General features: G+C 23.1%; 1 protein-coding gene across 1 annotated transcript; it reads right to left on the bottom strand.

Annotated features, from left to right (window-relative positions):
- Positions 1 to 572: 572 nt before the first annotated feature.
- Positions 573 to 15,430, bottom strand: LOC112599477 (putative uncharacterized protein DDB_G0282133). The gene is made up of 10 exons (XM_025346394.1): positions 15,353 to 15,430; positions 15,105 to 15,242; positions 14,904 to 15,023; positions 10,276 to 10,371; positions 10,141 to 10,216; positions 9,958 to 10,081; positions 9,559 to 9,861; positions 6,510 to 6,706; positions 4,986 to 5,196; positions 573 to 2,966 (listed from the first exon to the last, which is right to left on the bottom strand). The coding sequence occupies exons 5-10, from the start codon at positions 10,179 to 10,181 to the stop codon at positions 807 to 809; spliced, it is 3,036 nt and encodes a 1,011-aa protein (XP_025202179.1). The 5' UTR covers positions 10,182 to 10,216; positions 10,276 to 10,371; positions 14,904 to 15,023; positions 15,105 to 15,242; positions 15,353 to 15,430; the 3' UTR covers positions 573 to 806.
- Between the last annotated feature and the right edge of the window lie 562 nt (positions 15,431 to 15,992).

Below are 15,992 nucleotides of genomic sequence, written 5' to 3'. Positions count from 1 at the left end.
ACAGCAATGATGTATTTGAACACTAATATAAATTAAAACAAAACATCGTACATTAGAAAAGAAAATAATATTATTTATTACATTTTTAAATAGTGAAATCTTAAGAATAGAATATAAATACTTGTTAAATTAAGTTGTAACATTTTAAATATAAAATAAATTTAATACACATATCTAACACATTGAGTCTAGTACATTTAAAATGGAACATAAAAACTAAAATATTTATTTAAATTCTTATTAATTACTACTTACATCAATTATTAAATATAAAATATTAAACCACATTTAACCATTATAAGTGTTAACTAGTAGGAAATACTAACTAAATATTTTAATTTCATACATAACAAATAATTTTTGTGTTACTTATGTATTAAAAACAATTATATGAATACAAACAAAAATGATAGTATTATATTGAATATAATATGGCTAACTTTAATAGTTGTTAAATAATAATTCAAATTCATTGGTTAATTAACAATAATATTCAATAAATCAAATTAATATAAGTGTATTCATAGAAGTATAGTTTTATCTTATTTAGTAGTATTATGATGTACGGGAGCCTCAAAATAATCAGAGCTTAAACTTTAATATTATTATAACTAAATTACTCATAAAAATTATTCTAATACTTACTGCATAAATACTGTACAATACTACGTAAATCATAGAACTTTGTTTACTTGCTAATGTTCTGATACATAAAAAGCCAGTTTTAGATTATTATGACATAAATAATAACTGTGATGCCATAACTAGTTATAAGGTTTGTATGCCACTATTAATTAGTCTAAATCTTAAGATTCAAATCTTTTCTTTCTGTAAGAATATTTTTCTTGCAATTTCCATTCCCTTTTTTTTTTCATGTTATTAGTATATCTGGTTTTCATTTTTTTGTATATTGTCACTTTTGATTCATTTGGAGTTTTGTTTATTTTACTATTCATATTTTTCTTCTCTGGCATCCATGTATTATGAATATTTCCTCTTGATTTTGGAGAATGACTTTCTAAAATTTTAGTGCAATTGTTTTTATAAGTCTTATTATCTGTTTTATATCGTTTAGAATTGTAATGATTTACATTAGTATTGCTAATGCTTCTTTTTAATGAACTCTTTGTTGAGTAATAGTTCTTATTACTATTCCATGTATGTTGTTCACTTTTATTAATATTTATATGTTTGTTTTTGTATTCATTAAAATTTGTTTTTTCAACATCATCTCTTTGGGTTTTATTTGGTTTGATATTGTAGCTTTTATATCTTCTTGATCTAATACTGGAAATACTTTTATATTTATGGTCTTTATATTTATTAGTTGTATGATGGCAATGAACAGATTTCTTCCATTTATTTTTAATATTATTTACATTATTTGAAGTATTGCTTGCAGAATTGTTGAAATTTGTAGTTTTTATTTTATTTTTGGTTTCAGTAGATGAATTCTTACTTTGTTTATTTTTATTTAAAGATAATACAACTTTAGCAATACTCTTTTCATGAACTCTGTGATCCATCATATCTGTATCAATATTAGTTGATTTTTTTACTTTAATGGAAATTGGATCAACAGGTTTAGTAGAACTTTCTGCCATAAATCCATCCAAAACATTTTGTTTATTTATTTGTTCAACTTCAAACTTTCCTTTGTTATCTTTTATTTTAGTATCACTTAGTTCTAGACAATCAAATTTTTCAACACAATCATTCTTTGATTTATTAGTTAACCAGTGACATCCAGTGTTCACCCATTGCTTGGTATACTCATGCCGAATTTTACCAACAATTTTAAAGTATTCCTCATTCCTATCTTTATCTTCAGGATAATCCTTTATAGGGTTCGTAAAAAGATTATTTAATGCACCATTTGTGTGCATGCTATCATTTATGGTACAAATATTTTGTTTCTCCAAAAACAATGCGTTTGAATCGGATATCATTGTGTGGCTAGTTGAAGAACGTTTTGAATTGATTAACATCATAGGATCAAAAGGCAAAAATTGAGTGTCTATTAGTTGTGCCTTACTATTTTGTGGAATTATTATTGGCTGAGTATCATTTGGAAGATAATATTGAGTTTTATTAACAGCCGTAGAAGGTTTTAGATAAGATTTTGATGAACCACTAGTTGAAATTGTATTTTTTAATGATAAACATACTTTTTGGTTTTGAAATGTTGTACTTGATTTGTTGAGAGTATATTTGTTAGAAACATTTTTTAGCCTTTTAGTTCCTTCAATAAACGCATTTCTTTCAACAACTGATTCTATAGAATTGGCTGATTCTAAAATCTTGAAATTAAGTTTTTGTGGATGATTACTGTTTTGGTCATACTTTTGGTTCTGTTTATCAGTTTTATCTAAGCCACAGTTCATTTCTTCATCATGACATAAATTGTACATATATGAAGGTTGATTAACCCCAGAGTTAGATGAAAGTGAATATTTTAAAGATGGGCTGGTAATATTTTTAGAAAATTTAGGGAGCGGCAGTGATATTACAGAATTAGCATATTTTGTCGGAGATTTGGAAATCTCTGGTAGATGCTGGTTATTTGCTATTGAAATAGAACAGTTGTTGACTGAATTTGTGTTTGAAGAATCATTAGAAATATTGATATAAGAGGTGTTGAAATCTTTATGCTGCGATATGTACTGAGCATTATTAACATTAATTGAATTATTATATGGATCACTGATGTTTGTCGGATAAGTTTCGTCATTAATATTGTAACTACAAGAAGGTAATGTAGCTTTGAAATTCTGATAAGGAACCACATGTGTACTGGAAGATAGTGACTGAGCAGCATAACCTGGTTGTACAATAGTTAAATCATTGTTATTTATATTAGATTCTTCGCAAGCTTGACACATTATAGACGATAAATGAACATAAACTGATTGACCTTTTATAAAACTACCATTCATTACATAAACTGCCGTCTGTGCGTGTGATTCCTGTAAAATAAATAATAAATATTAATCATTGCTAATTAATCTTGAGTTATGTTTTAACAGTCATAACTATCGTAATAAACTAATTCATAACCATCATAAATAAGCAGAGAGTAATTTATTAATATTAAAGTTGGTTTATTAATATCAAACGCCAGATTAAACATAGTTAAACAAATATAGAAGAAGAAGAATTAAATTAAATTATATAAATATATGAAAAATCATTTTAAAAAGAAACTAAAACATTATGTAGAGATTTTGTAGATTATGACTGGGATAATCACCATAATTAAATTTAACAATTTTTTTATGAAATATTGGTTAAAAAAAAAATATTTTTTTTAATGATAGACTTTATAATTATTGCATTCACAAATAAAATTAGAGTTAATGTCTGATATCATTCAAGGTAAATAAAAAAAACATAAAAAGTATTACAATATAACCTACTACGTCTAATACAAAAAATTCAGTAGATATATCAATTTATTCTAATTAATAAATCATAATATTATATTATAAAGTAATATTAAAACTTTAAAAATTCAACCCAAAACACAACATGAAGTTTTAAAAACTAATTCATACAATTTGAATAAAAAATAATACTTCAAATAAATAAATTTTAATTTTTTTATACTTAAAATAACATTTTTTAACTTAATGATTAGAATATATGTTGATGAGAAATTATTTAAAATAGCATGCGATGAATTATAATATACAAACAAGTATTATGCGTTTGTATAAAATTAGGATATTTTGAGATAAACCTAAAATATATTTATCAAGATAAGAAACATATTTACTTAACTATATATATATATATGTTTTAATTATTTCAAACAATTTAATGTTTATATGATTTTAATAAGAATGAAAATAAAATATTTTATTATTCATTAAATTTACACACAAATAATTATGCAATTATACTTAAAATATTTTATACTCAATAGATGATATATCTGATAACAATAAAAATTAATTTACTAGTTTTTATGTTCTATTTTTATAGGATTAAATTCAACATAGATTAATATGTTATACTTGATTTAGTCAATAAAAATATAAATTTGCAACGAGCTCTGATATTATGAACAATAAATATATAACTATAGCGTAAGCTTGTGCTGCTACATATCATTGCAAGGGCATGTTATTTCAATAATACAATAATAACAAAATAAGTTGTACTGTATAGGTACAATACTGTATAATACAATATAATATTGTACAATTATTAAATTATTTTACATAAGTATAATAATAACACACTAACATTAACTAAAAAATGCAGCTATACTCATAATTAGAAGTGCTTACAAGGTTTAGGAATGAGATGATATAGCATCCAATTCCATTAATCAAAATTATAAAGAACATCATATTATATATCGTTAGAACATAACTTGTATCGTCCTAAATGACCACCAGGGAATACCCATTAAGATAGGGACTCAAGATGAGATAATATTCAAATCTTCACATCAATTAGTATAGTTTTCTCAGGTTATAAATATATTATAATATATAATTTTATATTCTATTTTTAAAATATTTTTAATTTAAGAATTAAATAAGAATAAATATTATTTTTTTTATGGTTTAGCTGCACTCTAATAATAAAAATATAAATAGTTTAAAGTAAATTTATATTCATTTTCAGTCTTTCAAAAGTAATATTATTATATATTGTTGTTTACAATCTAGTTAATAATATATTTATATTTTAACGTTTTTCAAACAAGTGTATTCTAAATTAATTGGTGAAGTATATTTTTCATAATATTTACACTATTGAGATGATATAACAGAATAACTAATTATTTGTTCAATGGATACAGTAATTAATATTAAGTAACAAAAAGGCATTTCTCATTATAAAGATACTACCTATCAATTGTCTTATATTATGGTAGATCTAGTTATCAACTTTTTATATGTTGATTAGTATAATATAATGATGGGTGTTATGTAAATCAATAAAAATACTTTATAATCAATATTAAAACTTGCCTGTTGGAAACACAATAAAGCACATCGGTTCCATTGGTCAATTAAACATTTTTTAATAGGTCCAAATTGACTAAAATAAGATTCCAGATATTCATTAGTGACTGAATCTGCAATTCCATTAATCCAAACACAGGTAATTGGCGATTTATGTTCCTTACATGTGGGAAGAATATAGGAACTATCTACCCCAACATAATTGGCTGCTGACGAGCTGTAAGAAAGACACCATTTAAATTACATTAAAACTAATATGCTGTCTGTCTTAACGTACTTGAAAGGTTTTAATGTCTCTTAGATGCAAATCAATAAATAATAATAATTTAAATAAGATTTAGATTTTAAATTTGTTCTATTATGTATAATTACATAATTAAATAAACAGTTGTTATAAAAACTTAACTATTTAGAAATAAATATTTATTGCATGTATTAAGTAATACAATTTTTTGAACACTATACTACAAAGGTAAAATAATGCAGTTTAAAAAAATCAAATATAATAAGAGAGATAAATCAAATTTTTCTGTTTTTGTTATTGAAACTTTATTTATTAAAAATATATGATATAACTTTTATGATTAGTAAGGAATAAATATTTAAAATTTAAATTAAAAATACTTTTAATAATCAAGTTTATATAAATAAAAATTACAGTATAATAATTATAGTTGTTTATCATAAGTCTGATATTATATGAAAAAAAAAATGAATGGTTATTTAGGATGTATGTATGCTTAATATCTATGAATTGATAATACATTTAACTCAGGTTTAAAGCCTTTTAAAATATTTAAAAAAATAATAATATTTTTATTAAATGGCTGAATCATAATTTGAAAACTTTAGCTAGAACAAATCTTTTATGATGCATAGCAAATTATTGAAAATGAAGATTAGACTAGCTACTAAATATAAATACATAGCATTTCTATTAAACTAATAATATATTTAAGTATTATTTGTAGTCTATTAATTATCATTTAATGAATAAAAATAAGTTTAGGCAGTTTAATGCCAAATCTAACTTAACCACATTGACCAGTATGTGGAATTAAACACAATATTAGAACAAAAAATTGGCAACTTTTTAATTTGTATAGAGATTTCTGACAATTATAATTTTTTTTTTTTTTTTGCACCTTTCATTGCTTATACTGATATTAATTAGATTTATTCATAAACACATCACATTACCATTATAGCATCGTACATTTTTGAAAACATTGAATACAAATTGAATGTCATAGAATTTTATAATTTAATTTGTTGTAATACTTAATTTATTTTTAGCAAATACTGTTAAAATAAAATTAATAACGATATTGGTGGATATATCGAGGATCAATAATAAAAATAGTGATATAGAAGAACCTGACAGAAAAACAACTAATGAAGACAAGTTCTCACATGATACATGTGAAAACTTACAGATAAGTTAAGCAGGAAATGAAAAACAGATATAGAATATTTAGCAAAACATTTTCAGAGAAATCTTGATAAGTATTTTGTTACAATTTCACTTACTTTTTTTCATCAGATATTGATAGATATTGACAATGAACATTATCCAGATCTGTTGATAAATAGTTTTTACGTTTTTGCTTATTGAAGGTTTCAGAAAATTTTTGTTCACAGTCAAATGATGCATAATCACCAAAACAATTTAAACCATTTAAATAGCCATTCTTCATTTTATTTATAGCTATCTCAGCATCTGAAATCTAAAATAAAATATATAAAAAAAGGTTTTTTTTTAATTCTTAAAAATAATATTTATAAAATTATATTTACTCTAAACAGATTTGAGAAAATAAATAAATAAGTAGTTAAGATGTTTTTTATGATAAGAAATAATTAAGTGAATGAATAGGTTGTTAAAAATCTAAACATCATTAACTAAAATAAGTGATAAAAAAGAACAAACTGATATATTTTTTTTTGTTTTTTAAATATCTGTCAAATCACTACAATAATATATTATACCTACTACACTAGTATATTATTAAAGCCTAATCGTTATTTTCAAAATATATTTTTAAATCAATTAATACTTTGGAAATAATAACCTAGTTTAGTAGGTACTTTTTAAATAGCATAATGTGGATGAATGAGTGCATAAAAGAACACTATAAAATGTGAAATAAAAGCTATACTACTGAGTAAAATAAACTGTGTAACAAGTGGCCATAGCTTTATATGTTATATAAGGATATATTTTCAATTTATTTTTTCATTCGCCAGGAGCAATTGGTCGCTAAATATATGGGTGAAAATTGATTTAATGTTTCAAATATATGCATTAAAATTATAAACTTTATTCGATCTAGTGCAATAAATACGAGTATTTTTAAAGTCATATGTGATGAAATGGGTTAAGATTACACTAGTTTGCTATTACATACACATTTCAGATGGTTATCATGAGGAAAAGTCTTAACTCCTTTATTTGACCTTAAAACCAAAGTGAAAATATTTTTGAAAGATAAAAAATTACCCTGATTATTTTGAAAATAATTTATGGTTAGCAAATCTTGCTGATCTTTCAGATATATTTTCTATTCTCAACGCCTAAATTTGAGTTTACTGAGGCCATATACTAATATTTTTACATCAAATAAAATAGAAGCATTTCTTAACAAAATCGAACTTTGGGAAAAGAGTACAAAACCTTAAGTTTGATGTTTCCATTTTTTTTCGATATATGGAAGAAAATATAATAAATGAAAATTAAATAAATAGAATGCAAAATATCATTGTAACTCATTTATTAAAATTAAAAGAAAAATTTCCTAAATATTTTGATCTAATACATTTGTTCAAACAATTTATGGGTTATTAATCCATTTATTAAATCTGAAAAAAATAAATTATCATCAATCATCATTTAATGAAGAAAAATGAATTGAATTGTACTTAGACAAAGGGTTGGAACACATTTTTAATAGCAATAAAAACATAAGTAAATTATAGATCAAAATTCAAAATGAATATTCTGCATCAGCAAAAGAAGCTTTAAAAAAGTTAATTCCTTTTTCAACGACATACTTATGTAAAGTAGGATTTTCTAAAATGACTACAATTAAAACTAAATTGAAAAATCGGCTGGATATATAGCCAACAATAAGAATAAGTCTAACTAAATCTGTTTATTCAAGGATTGACAAAATTATTTCAAATCAACAACAGCAAAAGAATAATTAAATTAAAAAAATATTCAAATGTACATAATATACCTTTTTTTGTAAAAATTTTTAATGCTTACATTATAAAAGGGTCATTAGACATCTTGGTGATATTATATAGGGGGTTGTGAAATCAAAAAGATTGAGAACCGCTGTTCTAAAATACTTTAAAGTTTAAATTTATTACATTAAAATGTACAATAAAACTACCGAAAAAATATTTTAAAATGCTCATTTATACTATATAATATGCTACATATACAAACACAAGAAATTAAAACTATATCAATTTATGATTATTAACCATTAACCTGTTATCATGGATATAATTTTATCATATAAAATTCTACTTTTGCTTATACTTCTAAGAAGTTAATTATGATTAATAACAACTGAAAGTTATTTATAGTACTTGAAATTCTATTAACTAAATACTATATCAAAAGTTCACTTTTCCAAACAAAAACTTAGTATATCTAATTCTTTGTTTAATTTTGTATTGATAACATTTCAATAAAACAGATTAAAGTATAGTGATTTAAGACTTTTATGAAACAGCAATAGAAATTGCTAGGAAATAAGTTATACAACAACCATTTCAAGAAAAACAATTGCAAAAAGTAAAAAAGCCATGTGACAAAAATTCTCTAAGTAGGGTTTCTTTTTTTATTTCAATAAAATGTTTTAAAATCAAGGTATTTTGTATATTTAACAACATAAATCTTAAATATATTTAAATATTAATTAAAAGTGGTTCGATGCTTAGAATCATTTTTAATTGTTTGGTTATTACAAAATTATGAAGACAAATGGTTTTTTATGAAAAATAAGGTATAAATTAAGTGTACAATTATAGTTAAAATACCATATTTTATACAAGATATAAAATATATTAATTTGTTATCATTTTTTTTCTTTTTATTTAACATTTATTTATATATATGTTTACACATGTATAAACGTATGCTTTGATTATTGAATCCATTATTTTGATTTTTTTACAATTTAGTCTGGACATCAACCAAACAATAACAAAGATGAAATAAATGTTGTGACATTTTAATTTTGCATTGCAGTATCTAGGTTGCCTCTATTAACTAATTATTAATATAGTTATATTACTAAAAAAAGCTCATTGATATATATTTTTTTTGAATCATAATTTTAAAAATATATGATTAAACCTTTTTAATGTAGTAAAGAAAATAATAAGTAGCACACTATGCTTGTATATGTTTTTTCATTCAAAAATATAAATACTATAATAGAGAAAATATTGTCTTGTATTAGGTTTTTAAACTATGATTATATTTTAAGTGTTTTTTTTTTTTTTTTTTTTTTAGTCAAATATATACAAAAAATAATAAATAATTAATGGAATCAAATCTTACCTCTTTAAAATATATTAAAGCCCGTTCATTTATATGATCAATTGAACATGATATAATTGGACCGCAATCAGCTAAATAAGACAGTATAAAATTATTTTGTATTAAACCTTTAAGACCAGTGACCAAAACACATTTTGATGGATGGGATTTTCCAAAACCCAAACTTATATGACAATCTTCCATAATTACAGCATTCATTTTAAGCATAGCAAGGACTACACTGCTGGGATCAAAATATTGAATGGATGCATATATTCTTAGTGAGAAATCACTAATATAATTTTTCTGTTTAATACTAATGCTCTGAAATCAAAAATCAATATTTTAGTATAAATAAGCAATGCTCTAAATGTAAAATAGTATAATATACAAGTAATAACATGCTTGAAAATTACGTACAATAATATCTCCAAATTCTTCAAAATATTTATGTAGTGTAGTATAACTTATATTTTCATTTAAGTTACCGATGTAAAGAGTTCTTGATAATTTAGTAAAAATATCAGTTTTGTCTTTATTTAATCTATAATAAATTTTTTTTTTGTTTAAATACATTTATATTTCTAAAAAATTATTTCTTACCTATCCATCTCCATTTTGACTGCTGTATCTTTTTCCTTCATTCAAATGATCATCAAACAATCATTAAGCCCAGTATCTAAAGTTTATGTTTCATATTAACACAAAAACTGTTTTAAGCTTATAAAAATAACTTACCACAAATACAATTTGAATCGAAGTTGGCTGTTTTTCCTTTAACACATAGTAAATATACACCCAGTAGCAAGTAATCAAGTGCTTCTTCTACTCAGGCTACTATGTTTAAAAAAATTAATAAAAGAAAAACAAATTAGAGATATTGCATAATTTATTAATAGTTAGTAATTATAGTTATTCTATACATTTACACAAAAATAATGTCTTTGTTGATGTTTAAATTTTAAATTCCTTCAATGACTCTTAATTGTTCAATAATATATGTAAACAGAGTAATTCTTTAATCAAACAACTCTTATTATTTCAAAATCTATAAATGTTTTTAAAAATAATTTTTTTAAGTACTTTTTATTACTATAATTTTTAAAATATTTTTATTCTTTTATATGACAACATAATCTGAAGCCAGGGCTGGGAAAGTTATTCAATAAACAATAACCAGATACAAGTTATAAGTTACTCAAAAATATTGTATCTAAATACAAGTAATTATTTACTTTAAAAAATTGTTCCCAAATACAAAATACAAGTTATGTATTTAGGTTACATAAAAGATACAAATTACATTGTTGTGGGCTACAAAACTTGATTATATATGTTATAACACATTGCGATAGTGCATTGTGCGTGTAGAGGTCGAGTGAAATGTATCATTGAGGTCACCCGTTTGCAATAAAATTTGCGCTGAGACATGTTGGCAATTATGAGTAAATTGCATCCTAGAGATTGTTCTTCAAAAATTACAAGTATCAAAAACGATTCCAAGGATATTTACGAAATGCAAGGCCGTGAGCTAGAATAACAAGGAACTTATTTTATATATAAGGGAGCCCAGAGAGCAACAATGTCAGATGTACCATAGCCATTAAGACCTGAGCAACTTCAGTCACTTAGCCGCTATATTACGATTTCACATATTATACTTTAGTTTATACTAAATAAATATAATTATTATTTTAAATGATTACAATTATTCACTCAAAACACCTAAAAACTTGATTGCTGGAAGTGCGCATACAACATCAAAAATAACAAAAATAAAATATATCATTTCAATTTTAAATCATTATTTTTATTATTTTAATGACTAAATTATTTAAGAATAAAAATAGTATAAAAAATAATAAGTATCTTGAAATAAATTATAAAATGTTAATTGCTCAGGTACACAATGTTAAAAAACAACATAATTGAACTATAAAATTTATGTTATGTAAAATGTTTACATTAAATATTATGGTTATAATTTCTTTTTAAAAACACAAATTTTTCAAAATTATTAGATAAACAAAACCTTGTAGAGGATATTATAAAACTAGAAAATGAAAATAAATCTTTCGTCTGGCACAGAAAAATACCCATCTGTAGTGTACTTAACAAATAGCTTTGATTATAGAATATTTATTTAAAGAAACCAAAGATTTATTTTTATCATTTAAATATTGCAATAATTCTAAGTATACTTTATTTTTATAACTATCTATTGATGGCCCTTTTCCTGTTCCTGAAGATGGGAACATAAGAAAGTTATCCTTCTTCTGATATATTAAAACAATTTAATTTATCTAATTTTTCATACTGCTCAATAAGCAGTTAGCTCACTTAACTATCAATACATAGATTTTGAATATGAATTTTAATAGACTCATCCAAATTATTAGGGATCCATCTAAATTTAAATATAGGATAAAAAAATGTGGCTAAAATAGCATAAATTACATCACATTAAAGATTAAAAAATGAGCTAAATCTGTTTTCTAATTTAGAAATCATTGGATCAATACAGTTTGAAAGATATTGAAAATGTTTTTTTTTCAATAATTTCAGTCAAGATTTTAATGAAAACAAGATGAGAAAAAGTTGACTGTAATAACAATTATTTTCAGACAGTAAATAATCTGATGATTGAGAAATAGGTTTCAATAAGTTTAAAACTTCTAATAACTTATTTTATCTTAATGTGTAAGGTATCCCTTAATTTTATTTATGAAATGTTTGAATTGTGTACATTCTCCCTAATTATCATATTGTACAAAATGTAAAAATAATCTAAAGTTAAAATAAGAAAAAAATTACAGTATTAAAAGTAACTTGTATCTTTTAATCACAAGTTACCATCAAAAATGTATTTAAATACAAAATACAAGTTACAAACGTAATTCAGTTACGCATCTCAGTTGCTGCCAGCCCTATTTGAAGCAGAAAATGAAATAAATAATGTATATTGAGTTAATATTTTCATATTTAAATGCTTGAATTGCATAAAATAATAACATAAAACAAATTTAACTTCATATATTTGATTAGAAACATACAAATCTAACAAATTAAGTTGAATTAATTCAAATAATCAAATATTTTACTATTCCATCCATTAGTCAATTTCTGAAATTTAATGAAAACCATGCCTATCTATTATGAATAGACTTATTATTATTATTTTTTTTAGAAATATAAAAATGTTAAAAATTGTTCACGATTTTATAATTTTACGATTGATATCAAGTTATTTATTTAATTTTAATATAAAACATGAAGTTTAATTCAGAGCTTTTAAACATTTACTATAACATAAGATAGAAAAATATTAAAAAATTAAACAAAATCAATAAACAAAAAAATGAAAATATCATTAAATAAAATTAAAAATAATATTTGTCCTATTTTTTTAAAATTTAAACAACTTATCTAACTTATCTATTACATATTTAAAATTTATGAAGTTAATGTTTATTAACAATACTTAATATTTCCAAAATATTTTATCGTTGTATTTTTCTTTTTATTAAATATACTTAAAAGTAAATTTCTGAATTTCAACTAATTCTAATGTTTAAGTTCAATTTGATTGTTGATTATAATTTTATTAACTTAAACAAAAATTAACATAATATTAAACTGATAAATAAAATAAAATTGAAAAGTATAATAACATTAATCATTAGTATTTTATAATGTATGTCTAGGTTTAATTATTAATTTCATATTAAATAAAATACGAAAAGTATTCAGTAATTTTTATTTATTTAAATACTTGATAGATTTTAAAATCAAACATAATCATTTAGACCAATTGGATAAGTAAATAAAAAAGATTAGTGTTTAAATATTAATAATACGAAAGTAATAATAAGTTAAATTATATGAGATCTCTATTGAACCTTGATTAGTTTGAAAAAATAGTAAAGCTTATACATTTCTTCTCTATTTATTATATCATCAAAAATGTAAATAAATATTATGTAAAGTGTACATAAATAGATAGTGAATTTTTTTGGTTTTGTTTATCTAACGTCTTTGTACAGAACATTTTTAGTGGATAGGAAGTATTATCGTAACAAATTTACTATTTACAAATATAAAAATTGTTTAAAAAAAAAATTAGAATTATGCGTACTGTATACAAAAATATAAATAAAATTAGTATTCATTCAAAATTATTAGCTTTACAGTTAATTTACTTTATAGTAAATAAACTCTATAAACTTTCACAATTTTTATAAGTTAAATTTATCAAGTATATCATATTTAAAATTGAAAACTAAAATTAAGAACTAATTAGTAATAGAAAACCTTAATATTTTAAAGATTTTCAAGATATATTCAATTAGATTATAGGTGTAAGAAAAAAAACATAATGCAATAAAATTAGACCTTCATTAATAAAATTATCAAGATTATCTCAATGTTCCAACTTACCAGGAAAAATACATTGTTTTTAAACAATTCTAGGTAACCAAAAAATTGTAAAAAAAATATTGTGCAGAAAAGTAATATTATTACTTAGTTAATGGAAAAAAATGTAAATAGCTAATTTACTTGGACTGGATTTGAAATGGGTTAAAATGAATCGTTTTTCATACAAGAATTAAAGGCTAGTTTCTTACGAAGTACAAATATAAGGTATAGCCAAAACATCAAATCTTCGTACAATTAAATTATTTAAATACAATGCAATATAAAAGAACTGTTTGATAACTGCAAAATCAAATGCAAATCTACATAAAAACTTAAAAATTTAAACAGTCATTGTACTTGCTCGATTGACTTCACTATGGTAGATTCTACGTCCAAATAATTGCTAACTGATATCCACTAATCTCATGCCAAATTATGTCAAAAACATTTCAATTAAACCAAAAATTAAATATTTTCATAATGCAATATATACTGGTAACTAATTTTTAAATGGTCTATTATTTTTTTATAAACTAATACAAATGTGCATTATATAAGCTAAACTAGTAATAATATTCTGTATTATACAAAATAAATAGAAAAATTGAGTCAAGTGGTACTAAAATAACAGCATGGCATTGAACTGTTGGTCATTGCATTAGATAGTAGTCAATATAACGGAAAAGTATTAACAATTTGAAATAATTTTGATAAAAAGCTTCTTTGCCAAGTAAAAAAAAATATTAAGATGTTACCATATTATACCATGATATATTTTATCATTGTAACTGAATATTGCAAAATTATTTTAGATTTAAAAAAAATAAAGGTCATCAATATACAAAAACAATAACATATTTATGTAATAATTAAAGGATTCTGATCATTACCTAGATAAGAATAAAGTATACTACACTGATAATATTGGATTTATAGTTAAAATGTAGTACCTGTTGTAAACCTTGGCGTTGGTAAAAATGACTAATTTTATTCAATTTGATCTTATTATGCCAGTTGAATTCCAGTTAATTAAACTTTAATCATTAAAGTTTGGTCCAAGGTGGTATTCACTAGAACACAAATAAACAGTACAGAAATAAGATTTCTATTACAAAAATAAAATAGTAATATATCAAAATCAGTTATTTTACCAGAGAGTCGCTAGACGTTGTTTAGTTCGTGTTTCAGATGCTAAGATAAAATAGATAGTCTGCTTAGTAAGACGCTTTTAAATCATGAAACAATGACAAATAACAATGGCCGTAGGGGTTCTGCTAGAAGAGGCATTACTGTAAAACAAACACAAATGTTAATAAAACCGATAAAGGCAGCGCTTGAAAAGCTGTGATATGAAATATCACCTGTTGCTTTTTTATCAAAACAAAAACATACTACTCACACGATAAATGTCTAAACTATTTACTGTAACGAGCTTATGAAAAAGGTCGTAGAAAGTTGAGTAAATAAAATGTTTAAATGGTAAAAAACTATTTGATAACAAATAGATAGGTACTTAACATATGCACCGACGCAATAATGAACGCAAGTAACGCTAGTCGCTACAAATTAAAAACTGTAGCCTAGCGGTGACATCGGGGAGATTTAACTGCGCAGCTGGTGCCACCCGCCCGGTGATCGGTTAAAAACGAATGTACCCGAACGTACCCGAGAGGCAATAACGTAAAGAATCAATAGTAAATGCCCTTGTATAATACGTTGCTGTTGTTATACTGTTTTCAGTCGCTCGGTAATCTTTAAACGAAGGGTCAAAAATCACTCGCACTGAAAATACATAGTAAATATATTTGTTTTCCTATAGACAGCGGAAAAAAGATCCCATATTTAGATACCATAGAATAATAACATATATTTTGTCGTTCCAAAATAATTTTTAAAAGTACATATTTGTATACAATATGTATAATGAGTAATGACATTGTTCGTCTTGGTGAAAGGGACTTCGATAGATTATATCATCGAAAATCTCATAAATTATTTATCAAATTATACTATGTAATATATAGATTATAGAATGGGTC

The sequence above is a fragment of the Melanaphis sacchari genome, unplaced genomic scaffold, assembly GCF_002803265.2.
Source record: "Melanaphis sacchari strain LSU unplaced genomic scaffold, SCAv2.0 Contig51_pilon_pilon, whole genome shotgun sequence".
In the NCBI taxonomy this organism is placed as follows: domain Eukaryota; kingdom Metazoa; phylum Arthropoda; class Insecta; order Hemiptera; family Aphididae; genus Melanaphis; species Melanaphis sacchari.
The sequence above is the reverse complement of the archived record's forward strand: the minus strand, read 5'-3'. Positions and strand labels throughout refer to the sequence as shown.

What these genes read in the sequence shown, in the direction of transcription:
- LOC112599477 (XM_025346394.1), bottom strand. Translation starts at nt 10,181, where the DNA reads ATGAAGGAAAAAGATACAGCAGTCAAAATGGAGATGGATAG. An exon ending in CTTTAATATATTTTAAAGAG is followed by an intron (nt 6,707 to 9,558) that starts GTAAGATTTGAT and finishes ATTTTATTTTAG; the next exon opens with ATTTCAGATGCTGAGATAGC. An exon ending in CTTTATTGTGTTTCCAACAG is followed by an intron (nt 2,967 to 4,985) that starts GCAAGTTTTAAT and finishes TTTATTTTACAG; the next exon opens with GAATCACACGCACAGACGGC.